Source organism: Saccopteryx leptura, chromosome 2 (genome assembly GCF_036850995.1).
Source record: "Saccopteryx leptura isolate mSacLep1 chromosome 2, mSacLep1_pri_phased_curated, whole genome shotgun sequence".
Lineage (NCBI taxonomy): Eukaryota > Metazoa > Chordata > Mammalia > Chiroptera > Emballonuridae > Saccopteryx > Saccopteryx leptura.
Genome location: NC_089504.1, coordinates 296,072,286 through 296,090,606, shown reverse-complemented (window position 1 = coordinate 296,090,606; position 18,321 = coordinate 296,072,286). Strand labels below are relative to the sequence as shown.

The following is an 18,321-nucleotide window of genomic DNA, read 5'->3' as shown; positions in this document are numbered from 1 at the left end:
GAACAGAGTGGAAAACTCAATGAATGGACCTTTGTGATAGCGGATTTCCTACCTGAACTGTCATCTCTTGTACCACTTTCCCCAAAACATAATTCTTTGACATCTAATCCATGAACTAATTCTTTTATTTACTACTCTAATTCTCTGTCTTCTTTGTCTTGATTCTTATTTTTAAAAAATTATGTTTTGGACGCCTACTTCCTATCTCCCAATTTAGTATGTGTAAAATGTGGTATAAGAACATGTCTATACATGTTAACGAGGATACAGGGCTCTGTGCATGGATGTCAGTACACACAACAGCCTTTTCTCCATTCTCCCAGCATTTTGAAAAAATGAGGGGAGTGATTTCTCCACATTCCCACCTGACCACTCTCAAAAGCAAAAATAAAACCCAGAAATTTTCTCCATTGCATAAACAGTACCCAGAGAGGCTACTTCAAGTAGACGGGCATGTCCTGGCTACAGCAGATAAAGGACAGAATTGGTAGATTTCTGACGGCAGGTGCAGTTCCTGGGGCTGGACCGGGATTGGGGTGAGAGGCTAGAGCCAGGAAGGCAGAGAGGCAGCCTGGTCATGCGAGGGGGAGGGCCACTTGGACAGGCACCTGGGCACAGGGACCGGAAGGGAAGAGTTGGGGAGGGGGGTGTATAACAAACCCACGGCTGCACAAACTTAACCGTGAAATTAGGAATAGCTGTGACATCCATTAAAACACACACCAATTAGTCTTCCTTTACTTTAAACACATTAATGTAAAAGAGAGCAGCATTAGGCAAACACATTTTACTTCTATGTGTATTTGTTCAGTTAATTGACTTGCTTCACAAGAGAAATACCGGGAATTTTGTTTCTTTTTCCCTCTCTTCTCCTAAGTACCACATTGCGCGGTAAGTGCAGTCTCCGGCACTGGACCCCTGAAGTCCACACCAGCCAACTTCCCCAGGGGCAGCCCTCCATTCTGTGTGTCCGCTGCCCGACTCTTCTCACAGTGCTCAGGGGAGAGAGGTTGGAGAGCCGTCTCTGGTGCCAGGAAGCACACTACTACTAGGCGGCTGTGTTTCAAAGCACCTGAGCCTCTACCTCAGGGCTGCTTCTCCATGATGCACCTGGCAGGAAAGAGGGGCAGCTGAATGGAACCTCTACCCTACCTGCATTTCAAGTCTTAGCAAAGCTGAGTCCCCAAAGGCTGGACAACACCGGTGTCGACAACCTAAAGCAGAAGCTAAAAATATCAAGAACTATTCCCACATTGCAGTTATGATACTTTGCCCTCAGGACAGACCAAGCATTTCTGAGGAAGGCCTTTCCAAATCTTTACACATTAGGGGTTCACCTGGCTGAACCTCCCACATGAGCCAGGAGTGTCCTTGGCTTTCCGAGAACGCTGCAGTGCAAATATACGTCAGGTGTCTGCAGACACAGGCAGGAAGGAAGCCTCACAGCCTAGATCTGCAAACAATGGCCCCAGTCTAAGGAGACCCCTTTATTTGGAGGACAAGGAAGGTGAGCTGATGGGACTTCACCATCCCTGAGTTAGAAGGAAAAACGACCGGTTGGGGCCGAGTACACCAGAGTGAAGGCAAACAACCCCCCATGCTCATAATGAACTGAAGTCTAATGCTCCCACACTAAGTGCTGGAATAAAACCCAGGCGAAACCCGCGCCAGCTGCCAGTCCCGAAGCCGAGGGCCGGTCCACCTCCCGCTCCTGCAGGAGGAGGATGGGAACAATGGGAACAGCTAGTGGCTGCCTCCCCGCACCCGCAACGCATGAAGCTTCTGCAGGTAAAGTGCTCGGATCCGGCCCACAGCAGGGAGCACCCCCTAAGCAGGTGCGGTGCCTCAGTGACCCCCAAGAGAAGAGCCTGCTCCCTCCCACGTCAGAGAGGACACTGGTTTCAGTCTGACACAGAAATGCTCACCTTTCTTCCCCTATGTGTTTAATCAAAAAAGATTTCAATGCTATTTTAGGGGGGAACACCTAAAATATTGCTTTAAATGTAAATGATAATTAGATGAAGATTTGTAATACTTTCTCCCCCCCTAAAAAAAATATATGCTGAAAGGCTGTCAGTTTCAGCATGTACTTATTAGTAATCTATCAAGCACATGAAAGCATCCTTTCAATTGGAAGTTTCTTCAGGCCGCCTGAGCCTACCAAGGCGGGAAGCAAAGACAGGGTCCTAGATCCTAGCTCCAGCTGTGTGATGACCAACAACATGAGCTTCCTGAACAACTCCCTCTGAGGTCTTTGTTTTGCTCATGTCCCCGCAGAACAAGCAAAGCCTTTAGGCGCAGACGGCGTGCAGCTCTGCATTAATGCAGCAAGGTGGCACAAATCACTACACACACCTCATTCCAACCCATGTTAAGAAGGAACTTGAATATTCTTCCCCTCCCCTTGCTTGGCCTCTGTGGCCCACACTAGGCTTTGTGTTTGGATCCCACTGTAATGGCGGAGGTCAAGGCCAGGCAGGTTCACACTGGATTAGGGCAGAGGAACTGTGGAGCCGGAAAGCACTGGGCCATTCCCGTTTATTAGATTGTCGCAATGGCAGATTAGCAAACATGCAGGGAAAACCTCTTCTCGTGGCAGCAGGTAAGCAATCAGGAAAATGGCCCCTCGCAGTGTAGGGCAAGCAGTCTGTACCACGGGGAAGTACTCACAACCTTATGTGCGCTATACACATAGCTCTGCCATGTGCTCATGTGCTAATCATGCAAAGTGCAAGTGAGCAAGCCCAACACGGCTGTTTCCCCACGCCCACTTAGATAACCGTCTTGGGAGACCCTTGCTGATGTTCTTCATATTCCTGCTCCAATAGTATCAACTGTAAACATGTCTTCCCTTGAGTCCAGCAGCCCATACGATACAGCAGAGCAAGAGCAGCCTGAATATGTTCTGACCACAAAACAAAGATGCTCCCACACTACCTCTATCCCTCTCACCTGCCTGAGGTATCTGCCCTGCACACATCACTCCACCACACTCCACCATTTTTTAGAAATTAATTTATTTATTTTTAACTTATTGGAATGACATGGTTCGCCAAACCATACTGGTTTCAAGTGTACAACTCAATATAACACCACAGCGCAAGCTCCTGACCCTCCGTGCATTGGGGTGCACTGTGCTCCTGCTCCACATCTCTGTGCCCTTTCCTCCAAAAACATTTGTTTTTCTACAGACTTTCTCTTAATATGAACTCAGTAGTATCCTTCTTGTCCCTGCTTCTATAATAATTAGTAATCACAGAGTAATGTGTAGAGAGGAATAAAGTTTTCTAAAACTACTTTCTCCTAAAGGTCATTTAATTATATGAGAGTGATTACACTGAGTTTAGATGGCCCAACTTAAGGTACTTAAAGAAAACGACCTCAGATGTGATAATTTATCACACCCTTAACCCTTTTAGAACATAATCTAGAACCACAGAGATGATGATCATGTTGCTTTTTGCCTATTAGGAATTTTTTAAAGGAAACCATAGGGGAAAAATATACATTTTGAGAGAAAGGAAGATTGGGGGAAAAAAACCTTAGATTTGCCACACCCATGTCAATAAATTTAAAAAAAACTGGGCCATACTTCTACTAATCTTGAATATGTCCAATCATTTATTTTGAAAAAAGTAATGAAAACATTTTTACTTGAACTGAGTCACATTTATTTTATAGTATCTTGGACACTAGAATTTGACATAATTGTTTTCCTTTATTTTCTATTTTATTTACATTTTGTTTTTCCCTTTTCTAAAATTTTTATTTAGAAAATTAAATTTAATGGGGTGACTTTAATCAATAAGAGTACATAGGTTTCAGGTAAACATTTCCATAGCATTTGAATTGTTGATTATGTTGTGTACCCATCAGCCAAAGTCAAATCATTTTGTCACAGTATATTTGTCCCTCTTTACTACCTTCTCCTCACCTCCCTCCCCCTGGTAACGGCTTCACTTTTATCTATTCCATGAGTCTCAGTTTTATATCCCACCTATGTATGAAATCATATAGTTCTTAACTTTTTCTATGGCTGAGTAGTATTCCATTGTCTATATGTTACACATCTTCTTTATCCAATCCTCTCTGAGAACACTTTGGTTGTTTTCATGTCTTGGCCTCTGAATAATGCTGCGATAAACACGGGGGATCATGTGTCTTTACCAATGTTTTCGAGTTTGTTGGGTAGATACCCAGTAGAGGGATTGCTGGGTCATATGGTAGTTCTATTCTTAATTTTTTGAAGAACCACCATACTTTCTTCCACAATGGTTGCACTAATTTGCATTCCCACCAACAGTAGATGAGGGTTACTTTTTCTCCACAGCCTCTCCAACACTTGTTATTACCTGTCTTGTTGATAATAGCCAATCTAACCAGGTGTGAGGTGGTATCTCGTAGTTTCGATTTGCATTTCTCTAATAGCTAATGAAGATGAGCATATTTTCATGTATCTGTTGGCCATTTGTATTTCTTCTTGGGGGAAGGGTCTGTTCAGGTCCTCTCCCGATTTTTTAATTGGATTATTTGCCTCTTTGTTGCTGAGCTTTATGAGTTCTTTATATATATTGGATATTAACGCCATATTGGAGCTGTTGTTTATAAATATCTCCCATTTGGTTGGCTACCTATTTGTTTTGTTGTCAGTTTCTTTTGCTGTGCAGAGTGTTCTAGTTTGATATAGTCCCATTCATTTATTGCTGCCTTTCCTTCCCTTGCCTTTGGGGTCAAATTCATAAAATGTTCTTTACGGCCAAGGTCCATGACTTTAGTACCTATGTTTTCTTCCATGTAATTTATTGTTTCAGGTCTTATATTTAGATTTTGATCCATTTTGAATTAGTTTTTGTGCATGGGGACAAGGTACAGTCATTTCATTCTTTTGCATGTGGCTTTCCGATTTTCCCAGCACCATTTATTGAAGAGGCTTTCTTTTCTCCATTGTGTGTTTTTGGCTCCGTGTCAAAGACATTTATCCATGGATATGTGGTTTTATTTCTGGGTTTGAGATTCTGTTCCATTGGTCTGTGTGTCTGTCTTTCTGCCAATACCATGCTGTTTTGATTATGTTGGCTCTGTAGTATAACTTGAAGTCAGGTAGTGTGGTTCCTCTGGCTTCATTCTTTTTCCTCAGCACTGCTTTGGCTATTCAGCATTTTTTATGGTTCCATACAAACATGATGATTTTTTGTTCTATTTCTTTAAAAAATGACATTAAGATTTTAATGGAGGTTGCAATAAATTTGAATATTGCCTTGGGTAATATGGCCAATTTAACTATGTTTATTCTTCCAGTCCATGAACATGGAATATTTTCCATTTCATTGTACCTTTTTCAATTTCTTTCAATAAAGTTTTGTAATTTTCAGTATATAGGTCCTTCACATTTTTTGTTACATTTATTCCTAGGTATTTTGTTGTTGTTGTTGCAATTGTAAGAGAAATTATTTGGGGGGTATTTTTCATTCATTTTCTGAAGTTTCATTGTTGGTGTATAGGAAAGCTGTAGACTTTTGTCTATTGATTTTGTATCCTGAAACTGTATTGGTTTATTGTTGCTAACAGTTTTTCAGTGGAGACTTCAGGTTTTTTATATACAGGATCATTTCATTGGCAAAACAGTGATACCTTTACTTCTTCTTTTCCAATATGGATGCCTTTTATTTCTTTCTCTTGCCTAATTGCTCTGGCTAAGACTTCTAGCCTTATGTTGAATAAGAGTGAAGAGAATGGGCAGCCTTGTCTTATTCCTGATTTTAGAGAGAAAGCCTTCATTTATTTAACCATTTAGTATGATATTGGCTGATGGTTCGTCATATATGGCCTTTATTATTATATGTTGAGGTACTATCCTTCTACACTCATTTTATTGAGTGTTTTAAACATAAATGGATGTTGTGTCTTATCAAATGCCATCTCTGCATCTATTGATAGGATCACACGATTTTTGTCCTTTTGTTTTGTTGATGTGGTGTATTATATTGACCAATTTATGTATGCTGAACCATCCTTATGCTCCTGAAATGAATCCCACTTGATCGTGATGTATTATTTTTTTAATGTAGTTTTTTCCTTTCTACAAAAACAATATATAATTGTTTAAATTGTTTTAAAAATATTTTAGAAACAAGTAACCTAAGTAGTGAAAAGCCTCTTATAAATGCCCTCACTCAAAAAGTACATACTTGCAAGATACTCACTGAGAAGCTGGTATTACATTCTTCTAGGTTATTTTCCCTGTATGTATACTAATACTTACATTAATCAGCATGCTTTTAAGTAGGAAGGATTCCATCACTTACCAAAATAAGTCCCGATATTAGTGAGGAAGTGCCTGTCAGGGCCACGTAGAACTTCGGTGTTAACGTGTTCAAAAACATGCTCACTGCAAAAAAAGAGAGTAGAAGAAGAACAAGGAATGTATGAGTATGCCAGTAAAACTGACTGCTTCATTTTTCTTTCTGTTGAAATCATTTGTTTCTGGTGATAAGAATTCTTAGAACTATAATAAAGCCCCATTAAAATGGTCCATCACTAACAAGCTCAGAAAACTAGGTGTCGAGTTAGATATCCTGAAAGAAAAAAAACTACACACAAGAAAAAAAGAGCTGCTTTTTTAGTTTCTGCCTCCCCAATCTATTGTTGTGAGTGGTTTTTGTGGATTCATAACCACTGAAAAGTCTAATCAAAGCTGGTTATAAGTGTCAGTCAAATAGAGAAGATGCCCTATATGTTCTGTGGGACCCACACATCAGAGTCCTTGATAAACCAACAAGCAGTATTTCAACCTTAGAACAAATGGAAGATAATTATACTCAATAGTAATTAAAAATTATAATACACTTTAGGAAGTATAAATTAGTAAAAGTTAGCATATATTGGTAAAAGTCCTTGATAAACTGACAAGCTGTATTTCAACCTTGAAACAAATGGAGGATAACTATATTCAATAGTTATTAAACATTATAAAACACTTAAAAAGGAAGGACAAATTGATAAAATTTAGCATATATTGCTAAAAGTTTTTTTCTGCTTTCTGACAAAATCATATCAAAATAATTGTATTCAATGGGGAAAAAGAAAGAAAAATAAACCACTAAAAGTAAGTGTTCACTGCTAGGAACTCTCCTGACCAGTTCCCAGCACTCTGTTCACAACAACCATATAGTTGAGCTGGTGGCCCAATAAGAAAGCTTCACTTACAAAGAAATCAAGAGGGTACAATGGAGTAAAAATGGTGTTAGAAAAATTGAAGAGGTACATGCAAAAATATTTAAACTAGACCACCTTCTTATCGCATATACAAGAATAAACTCAAAATGGATTAAAGACTTCAATGTAAGACTCAAAACCATTAAAATCCTGTAAGAAAATATAGACAAAAAACTCTTTGACATTTCTCTTAGTAATGTTTCTCTCATATATCTCCTCAGGCAAGGGAAACATAAATACATAAATAAATTAATTAATTAAGAAAAAAACAAATGGGTCTACATCAAACTAAGAAGTTTTGCACAGCAATGGAAACCATCAACAAAACAAAAGACAACCTACTGAGTGGAAAAAGATATTCACCAATGATACATCTGATAACAGGTTAATATCTAAAATTTATAAAGAACTCATAGAACTCAACACCAAAAAAAAAAAATTCATTTAAAAAATGGTCAGAGGACCTTAATAGCTGCTTCTAAAAACATACATATGGCCAATAAATGCTCATCATAACTAATCATCAGAGGAATACTCATTAAAACCAAAATGAGATATCACTTCACACCTGTCAGAATAACTATTATCAATAAATCAATAAATAAGTGTTGGGTCTGACCAGGCAGTGGTACAGTGGATAGTGTGTCAGACTGGGACTTGGAGGACCCAGGTTCAAAACCCCAAGGTCACCGGCTTGAGTGCAAGCTCATCTGGTTTGAACAAGGCTCACCAGCTTGAGCCCAAGGTCATTGGCTTGAGAATGGGGTCACTCAGTCTGCTGTGGCACCCCAGTCAAGGCACATATGAGAAAGCAATCAATGAACAACTAAGGTGCTGCAATGAAGAATTTTGATGCTTCTCATCTCTCTCCCTTCCTGTCTGTCTGTTCCTCTATGTCTCTCTCTCTGTCACAAAAAAATAAATAAATAAACAAGTGTTGGGAAGGATGTGGTGAAAAGGGAACCCTCATGCACTTTTGGTAGAAATGCAAACTGGTAGTCACTATGGAAAACAATATAGAGAATCCTCAAAAACTTCAAAATACAACATCCTATGACCCAGTAATTTCACTTTTTGGAATATACCCAAAGAAATCTAAAACATTCATTTTCTTTCTTTTTTTTTTAATTTCTATTAACTGATTCTAGAGAGAGAGAGAGAGGAAAGGAGAGAGAGAAAGAGAGAATCATTGATCTGTTGTTCCACTTATGCACTCACTGGTTGATTCTTTCACTGATTTCATTTATTAATTGGTGTGCCCTGACCAGATATCGAACCTGCAACCTTGGCAAACCAGGATGATGCTCTAACAAACTGAGCTACCCCAAGGTATTGGGGCCAGGAATTTTTGCATACATATTCACATTTGTTTACTGAATTTGTTTGTGGAAGGGAATCATATTCAGTTTGGTTTTAGAATAAAGACTATTAGAAGTAGGACAGTGATGTCTTTAAGGGAAAAGGCTTTGGTATTTGTCCTGAGTTTAGCCCAAAAAGCAAAGTGACCACCATGAACCGAGATCCCAGGCTCAATCAGCACGCTCTCCCTATGTATGAATAAGACCATGGACAAAGAATGGGAATATGAATGGGGCAGTTTCCACCCTCCGGAAGACCACAGTCTAGCTGGGAAACAAGCATGCCATTACCACAAAGTCTGATAAGTGTATATACAGATCCTGTGCATATAATTTTATGAAGACCCATATAAAGGATGCATGTCAGGCTGGGGGCCTGGGAAGAAGTGCAGTAGAATGCAAGCCTTACCCAGACCACAGCGGGCAGGAGGAGGGACAGACGGACGGGCGACGTGAGCGAATGAGGGGCCTGCTCTGAGCGCTGGGAGAGCAGTGCAGCCTGTCGAAGCAACTGCTCCAGTGGAGAAGGAAGGAGCTTGAGCTATGAGCCCTTTGCAAAGATGCAAATGTGGAAGAAGACCCTGGTTCCATCCCTCCTGGCTGCCAGCGTCTAAACTCTCCTCCCAGTACCCACTCTTAAAAATACATTGACCTGTGCTCTGTCACTTGTAATCACAAGAGTCTGGCTCACACAATGTGCTCAGTCAATGGTCAAGACTTGTCCAAGTGGACACTTTCCAGGAAGTAGAGAAAGGCACAGCGGGGAGATAGCCTCAAGCTGTGGGACAGAAGGAGGTACAGTTGAGGAGGTACAGTTGAGGTGGCTTTGCTTGGCTATCATAAAAAACAGAAACATTGTGATTGTCGTTTCCCATGCAACAGTCTGTGGAAGGAGGCAGATCTGTAAAAAGGAAAAATAATATCAAACAACCCTAGGTATATACCTATAGCTCGTAACTGCCAGTTCTATCCTGAGTTGCCTAAAATCTCAAATTCCCCTTCTTACATTATGAATGATTTTACATTTCCTGTTATTTAAAAAATGTCACCAAAACAGAATTTGTTATTTTGTAGTTACGCACACTCATATTTGTACCACATGGTTTTCTGTAAGTTTCTATGGACAAACTGAACAAAGAATTCAATGAAGTTCACACATCAAAAGACCAAAAGAAAGATCTGCCTGAATTAAAAGTGCTTTAGTAGCCATGCTGTTAACTTCCCAGAAAAAAAAGCATAAGGCAATGGAGGGGAAAGGTTTTCTACTAACAATCAATGACCTAGTAATCCATTAATTATCAAGAATTAATTGATAAATGAAAAAAATTATGTTTTTAAAAAATATATTTTTTATTGATTGATTTTAGAGAAAGGGGAAGGGAGAGCGAGAAAGAGAAGATACATCAACTTGCTGTTCTACTTATTTATGCATTCACTGGATGATTTTTGTATGTGTCCTGAACTGGGGATTGAACCTGCAACCTTGGCATATCAGGACAACGCTCTAACCAACTGAGCTACCTGGTCAGGGTTATTTGAGTTTTTAAAGAGACAGAAATAAACATTTCACTCATTTGGTTTTACTTAAGATTATAGAGCAACAGTTATTAATAATTAGAACATACTTCTCTATTACTGTATATCCAGTTATAGAATGCTGACTGGATTTGGGAGAGATAATGACAGGCATTAAAAGAAATAGAGCCTGACCGGGCGGAGGTGCAGTGGATAGAGCGTTGGACTGGGATGAGGAAGGACCCAGGTTTGAGACCCCGAGGTCGCCAGCTTGAGTGAGGGCTCATCTGGTTTGAGCAAAAGCTCACCAGCTTGAGCCCAAGGTCGCCGGCTTGAGCTAGGGGTTACTGGGTCTGCTGAAGGCCCGCGGCCAAGGCACATATGAGAAGGCAATCAGTGAACAATTAAGGTGTTGCAATGTGCAACGAAAAACTAATGATTGATGCTTCTCATCTCTCTGTTCCTGTCTGTCCCTGTCTCTCTCTCTCTCTCTCTCTCTCTGTAAAAAAAAAAAAAAAAAAAAAAAAATAGAGATACAAATAAACAGAAAAACAGAAACAGAAACATTTAGATAGTGGGAGATGCTCATTTAAGAACCTATGTATTAACCTTATAGTCTTACTGGACATTCTGGCTAAAATCATTAAGACACAGCATTTGGCAATTCTGGACATAAATATCGATTCTTTGTACTTGCCACTTCGATCTATCTACCTTTTATTTAATGTTTATAACAGGGGTAGTCAACCTTTTTATACCTACCGCCCACTTTTGTATCTCTGTTAGTAGTAAAATTTTCTAACTGCCCATCGGTTCCACAGTAATGGTGATTTATAAAGTAGGGAAGTAACTTTACTTTATAAAATTTATAAAGCAGAGTTACAACAAGTTAAAGCATATAATAATAATTACTTACCAAGTACTTTATGTCGGATTTTCACTAAGTTTGGCAGAATAAATCTTTATAAAGCAACTTACTATAGTTAAATCTATCTTTTTATTTATACTTTGGTTGCTCCGCTACCACCCACCATGAAAGCTGGAATGCCCACTAGTGGACGGTAGGGACCAGGTTGACTACCACTGGTTTATAACAAAAGCAGTTTCACATGTTAGAGAATTTAATTTCCACTTCAACTCTACTCCTGTTAAGGTCAATATTACTGTTCATCTCATGTCACAGCGGAAGGTCAGCAAAGACCCACACCCCAGTCACCCTGCGCTCAGAGCTGAGGCTCATGGCCTGGCCAGTGCCCATGGGGACACCGATGAAAGGATTAAGGAACAAAACAGCAAAAGGAAAACAGCAGCTTTTCACTAGAAAAGGAAAGGAAGCTGTAAATAATGACTGTTCATAATACTGTGCTTATTTTTACTTCTGACCTTTAAAAACCTATCCACTGTGACCTTATGGCTGGTGTGCGCTGGCCCCGGGTGGAAAGGCAGGAAGCCGGCCTCGAGGGGGAAGAGCATAGGTGAAGCCTTCCCCATTGCTTAGGGCTGCACTCTGCAGGCCAGGCAGCCTCAGAACCAAGGAGTAGCTCGCCTAATGTCATCAGGGTCACTAGCAATTATTTTTGAAAACGTACAAGGCCAAATAAAGTACATACAAATTAGACCAGTACCTAAAAGTCAGGGTATATGCTTTGAAACATAAACTGCATTTTCCTGAAATGTACAGGTACACCAACATACCCTCCACATCTGCTGGGGCCAGACAGAACAAATTCAAGAACAAACAGGTAAAGACTAAGTGAGCTGCCCTGGCCGGTTGGCTCAGTGGTAGAGCATTGGCCTGGCGTGCGGAATTCCCAGGTTCGATTCCGGGCCAGGGCACACAGGAGAAGTGCCCATCTGCTTCTCCACCCCTCCCCCTCTCCTTCCTCTCTGTCTCTCTCTTCCTCTCCCGCAGCGAGGCTCCATTGGAGCCAAGATGGCCCGGGCGCTGGGGATGGATCCTTGGCCTCTGCCCCAGGCGCTAGAGTGGCTCTGGTCGCAACAGAGCAACGCCCCGGAGGGGCAGAGCATCGCCCCCTGGTGGGCAGAGCATCACCCCCTGGTGGGTGTGTGGGGTGGATCCTGGTCAGGCGCATGTGAGAGTCTGACTGTCTCTCCCCGTTTCCAGCTTCAGAAAAATACAGAAAAAAAAAAAAAAAAAAAAAGGACTAAGCAAGCTGTGAACAATAAATTCACAAAATTCTCCCAATGTCCTATTTCAACCCAGAGAAACATTAATTAATCAGAAGGCTTTTCATTTGACGCAGCTGGGCATCCTAACAGGTCACTGCTCAAAGAAGATCACATCAGCTATTCAAGGGCAGCCCCTTGACTGCATCAGGGAGCGTAGCGTTCGTTCGGAAGATGCTGAACTTCAACTTGGCACAGTCTTCTCATTTAATTAACGAGTACTTGGGAAGGAACTGAGTAGAGCCCTAAAAGGAAACTTGGTAGGAAGGATAGATACAAGGAATAAAAATGAAGTGACTTCTATGAATCACAGAAGAGAGAGGATAATACAACAGTTAGACTGTGAGACGTGAAGAGTACCCCCCCCCCCCCGCGTGTCTGTGAGCAGGAAACAGAACAGCAGAGGGCTTACTCAGGAAACACGTGCAACAGGCCTGCGAGGACCTGCTGTGAGCAGCCAGCCATGTTTCTGGCCCTCATCACAGAGCCTTCCTCCATACTCTTCAGAGCACAAGCTATTATTCCCAAGTCACAGTCCTAGAAAAGATCTCCTATGAAATGGTAAGCACATAACCCTGCGTATTTGTCTGCATAGAGAGGAGCACCTCGCGCACTGAAGCCTGCAATGGAGGGGTTAAGACGGCATTGAAGAGTGGAGGTACTGACTGGACAGAACGGCATAAGCAGCATAACAAGGTCCACAACATCCAACAATAAGGCTCTGCTTTGCCCTCTGTTCCTTTTGATGCCTCACTAAAATATGGGATGTGAAAGAGAAAAAACTGAAAAGTTTAAAAATAACAATCAGCAATCATTTCAAAAGTTAGGAAGAAATCCGTGGAAAGAAAGGTTAAAGAAACTACACTTAGCTTGACTGGAGGTGGCACAGTGCACAGAGTGTCAACATGGGACACTGAGGACCCAGGTTTGAAACCACAAGGTCCACAGATTGAGTGCGAGATCATCCGGTTTGAGTGCAGGGTCGCAGGCTCGAGTGTGGGATCACCAGCATGACCACATGGTCACTGGCTTGAGCCCAAGGTTGCTGGCTTGAGCAAGGGGTCACTGGCTCAGCTTGAGCCCCTGGTCAAGGCACATATGAGAAGCAATCAATGAACAACTAAGGTGTTGGAACTACAAGTTAATATTTCACATCTTTCTCCCTTCCTGTCTTTCTCTTTCTTTCTCTCTCTCTCAAAAAGGGAATAAAGGGAGGAAAAAGAAACAGCTTATTTAGGCTGGATGGAAAAAAATATAAAGGAATTTGTATGTAAAAGCATTATGCCTGGGGAGAAGACCAAGGTTAGGAGACTCGGTCTCTGAACGTGAAAGCAACGGTGCTGTGGTGGCTCCAGGAGTCCCACAGCCTCCCAGGGCTGCTCTCTCATAACTCAGCACAGTCTGGCTGAGTGCCCACCTGGGCCGGGTGCTGGGGACACCACAGCAAGCAGGGCACTGGCCCTGCTCCAGGGGGACTCAGAATCTAATAGGCAGGACGGGAAAGTAAATGGGTAAGCACATGGCAAAAAGTCACCTTAGGAAGTTATATAAAGACACGGGGCCCTGGCCGATTGGCTCAGCGGTAGAGCGTCGGCCTGGCGTGCGGGGGACCCGGGTTCGATTCCCGGCCAGGGCACACAGGAGAAGCGCCCATTTGCTTCTCCACCCTCCCCCTCCTTCCTCTCTGTCTCTCTCTTCCCCTCCCACAGCCAAGGCTCCATTGGAGCAAAAGATGGCCTGGGCGCTGGGGATGGCTCTGTGGCCTCTGCCCCAGGCGCTAGAGTGGCTCTGGTCGCGGCAGAGCGACGCCCCGGAAGGGCAGAGCATCGCCCCCTGGTGGGCAGAGCATTGCCCCTGGTGGACGTGCCAGGTGGATCCCGGTCGGGCGCATGCGGGAGTCTGTCTGACTGTCTCTCCCCGTTTCCAGCTTCAGAAAAATACAAAAAAAAAAAAAAAAAAAGACACAGGGCACCCAAGAAAATGGGACCAAGAAAAATGTCTGCCAAGAAAAAGCGTTCCATCTGAGACTTGTGGAATGGTAGGAGGTATCCAGGTGAAGTTACCGGTGGCTGCAGGGACAAGGGGATAGGGAGCACTCCACAGGGGCCTGAAGGTGCCTGCCCGTGGAAGGAGCGGGAAGGGCAGTGCAGGTGCCCCAGAGCTGTGTGCGTAAGCTGAGGCACCAGTGGGAAATTACTCTGAGATGTGTGAAATGACTTCTTGAAGTGCCTGTTATACATGGAAAGTTGATTGACTATAGCAAAAGGCTAGTCTCAGATGAGACAAATTAGAACAGGTCAAAATTGTATTTCTAAAATGAAAGATGTTCACTGCTCTTTGGTCTTCTTCAAAATTACTGATGGAGAACTTCTGACAAGTTTAATGCAATGAGTGATGTACAATGCAACCGAACTGAAAGAATACTTAAGGAACAGAGGACTTTGGTATAATTATTTTTCTTAGGAAATTAAGTTATCTCAATACAGGTGAAAATCTGTACCTTTGAGGAGGGTTATCATCTATAAAATAAGATGAATAATAGTTGTATTGCAGGATTATTGTGAGGACTAAATGTAGAGAAACTGCCTAACAAGGCAGACCTCATCACATAACATGTATTACTGTTGTTATTTATGTCTGTTAGTCTTCCATTAGTGATTTGACACCTTACATCACTGTAGTTGCAGAAAGGACAGGAAGCTGCTGAATACATACATTATAACAGTAGAAACAGCAGCACTTAGTGGTAATATTGTACTTGTGGGCACTGTGCTAAACCCCCTGCACTGGCATTTGCCCTGCGCTAAACATGAATGTCCTACAAAACAAATGAAGAGCCTGTTAATAAAAGGGTCCTTGTAATTGGACCTAGTTGCTTGAGGAGGTAGAAATTGTTGCATTCCCGAAGTCAACTACATGTGCCTAAATTCCCGATCCCTGTCTTCTTAGATGCTGTGAGAACAATCAAGTCAGCCCCAGGCTACCTGGGAACCACCTGCAATCCAGTCCTTAGTTTTCTCCAAGTACACTGTGGCTTAGGATGTAAGCTATATTAAAGCCTAAAACTCATAACCCAACCAGGCTAGTTTGCAAATGTTTCCACTGCAAGGGACAAAGAATCAAGGCCACAATACCTCCCAGGCTTTGAGACAGAGACACCAAAGTGGACCAGAAAATTGTTCATCTCACACTAAGCAACATTTCTGATTCAGTTACAGGAAGGACACACAGCATCCCCTGTCTGTATAAAGCACGTGAAGGCACATGTTAGTCTATCAGGAATCTTTTATCAGACTGTTTCCTCAGACCTCCGGAGTGGGTTAGGGAACTACTGGAACAGTCTCATCCATCATTTGCATCTCTCCCCATGAGCAAGGGGGATACTCTCTCCTTTCGTGTGGTTGTTCTTTCAAACCTACACCACCTACCTCTCTTCCTTAGGTCGGATGGTAGCTTCTCTTCCACCCTTCCTCATTTGCCAAAGGGTAAAATTAAAAATGAAAATGTAGTAGCTTAGCTTGCACACATGCTAATTTTGAAAAGATTTCTAGATTGCACAGCTTTTAAAATGATAGAACTTGACACTGTGATGGGCAAAATGTCAGGATACCCCCAATGGCCTCCTATATTCATATCTTTATGCAGCTCCTCCCTTGACTGTTGGGTGGGCATGGAACTTGCTTCTAACAAAGATGTATAAGATGCCACCTCAGGAGTTGACAGGCAGAGATTCTCCTTACTGGTTCAAGGAAGTAAGTGCCCAATGCTGTGAAGTCCACGTGGCAATGGACTACAGGCAGCTTCTAGGGGCTGTGGATGGCCTCTGGCCAACAGCCAATACAAAACCGAAGTCCTCAGTTCTACAGCAAAGTTTTCTGCCAGTGGCCAGAGTGGACTCTCCCTCAGTTGAGTTTGCAGATAAGATCACAGCCTGGTGAGACCCAGGGCAAAAGACTCAGCTAAACTGTGCCTGCACCCTGACCCACAGAAACCATGAGATAATAAACATGTTGTTTTAAGCTGCTGTATCTGTGGTCATTTGTTATGTAGCAACATAAAACTGATCCACTCATGTGTAATTCATGAAAGTGAAAGTCAGTGAGGACCCCTGATGACTGGCAAACTGCAGTGTGCCCAGGAAGGGTCCTAAGACATGCCAGCTCCATCTGCCCCAATAGCCACTCCACCAAACAAATGCACCTTTGCCTGACGGGGTGGTGGCACAGTGGATAGAGCATCGGACTGTGACACAGAGACCCAGGTTTGAAACCCCAAGGTCACCAGCTTGCACACGGGCTCATCTGGTTTGAGCAAGGTTCACCAGCCTGAGCCCACGGTCGCTGGCTTGAGCATGGGGTCACTCAGTCTGCTGTAGCCTCCCCCCTCCCAGTCAAGACACATATGAGAAAGCAATTAGTGAACAACTAAGGTGCCATATTAAAGAATTGATGCTTCTCATCTCTCTCTTCCTGTCTGTCTGTACCTATCTGACCCTCTCTCTGTCTCTCTGTCACAAAAGAAAACAAACAAATAAACAAAAAACAAATGTACCTTCAACGTTGCTACCATGACACATTATCTCACATGCTGAGCTGGACTTGTCTTTGCAAATCCACTAATATTAAAGTAGAAACTGAGAGAAAACATTATTTTAAATATGGAAATCAAGTATCTTCATTTAACCCCAGTGAATAATCTTTTTTGTTCTACATATATTTTAAATATACATCATTTTTATGTTTAAAAACAAAAACTCAAAAAAAACAAAAAAACAAAACAAAACAAAAAAACCCCTCAGTTCTACATCTGGGCACAGCATCAGTCCAAGAGAAGACTGAGAACACGCCACGAGCACTTTCTCCCCTTGTGCCTGCGGCCCACTTCCTGCCCTTCACCCCGGTCTCCCTGTGCTCTGCCAAGGTCTGAGCTCTTCCGTATCACAGCATTTATCCTTGTGGGAAAAAGACAGAGAAGTGTATTTTTAGACCCATTCCTATGGCAAGAAACCCTTATAAATCATCTGTCAACTCTTCCCCATACCCTCGATGTCGCCTTGACAACTTCACAGGTACACTTTTCCTGCCTTCCTGGGCACCTGGCGCTCCTGAGGAGTGAGCCAAGCACCCTCTTCCTGGCTGGGACGGGGCCTACACTTTAGAGGTATTCAGTCTTCATGGCTCCTATCCCTTACTGGTGGGAGGCCACCGTTCAAGCCATGGAGGACTGTCCAAAGCCCATTACCCAGAACCCTGCATAACCCTCAAGGACAAGTGAAGCAAGATCGCAGATCAGCTGTCCCCTTCTATTTATAGCAGAACTATGTCGCAGTCAAGAACAGGAGGCAGGCTTGGGCAAGTCTGGTTACATTCTTAACTGTTTAAAATATGTTTTGATTTAGGGTTGAAGACCATTTTATGAATATTTCTTCTTCCTGTGAACTGTTTAACATCAATTAGAAAAAACAAAGACACCTGTCTGTAATGTGAGAATACCTTCCCCATGTTATGCTGCAAAGAGACAGAGGCCTTGGGGAGGGAGACATGGTCCCCGGGCTCCGGGCCCTCCAGCACACAAGCACTCATGGTGCCTCATCCTCCAGTGCCCAGCAGGGCCTGGGCCTGGGCGGCACTCAGTGTGTGATGAGCCCGAATGGCTGCAAAGGGCAGAGTGCTAGGCGATGAGGTTGCAACAACTGTTCTCCAGGACTTCTGATTTTAAAAACCTGATCTAGCAAAACTAATGTCTCTAATAGCTGGGACCTTGTCTTCTGAAGGTGTGTGTGTGTGTGTGAATCCCAAGAGTACTCAATACAGTGTGTGTATATGTGTGATTCTATCCCCAGAGTACTTACACAGTGTGCGTGTGTGTCTGCACCTATCCCCAGAGCACTTATACAGTATGTTTGTGTGTGTTCCAATCCCCAGAATACTTACACAGTGAGTGTGTGTGTGTGACCCTATCCCCAGAGCACTTATACAGTGTGTATATGTGTGATTCTATCCCCAGAGTACTTACACAGTGTGTGTGTGTGTGTGACCCTATCCCC

The 18,321-nt window shown here is 42.7% G+C and overlaps 1 protein-coding gene across 6 annotated transcripts in view; it reads right to left on the bottom strand.

The window, feature by feature from the left end:
* Positions 1-18,321, bottom strand: part of ST7 (suppression of tumorigenicity 7) — a 307,405-nt gene that overhangs the window by 137,004 nt on the left and 152,080 nt on the right. For all 6 annotated transcript variants that reach the window (XM_066362540.1, XM_066362542.1, XM_066362539.1 and 3 more), the window contains exon 2: positions 6,306-6,388. In XM_066362540.1, coding sequence (XP_066218637.1) covers positions 6,306-6,388 — 83 coding nt within the window. The remainder of the gene's footprint in view (positions 1-6,305; positions 6,389-18,321) is intronic.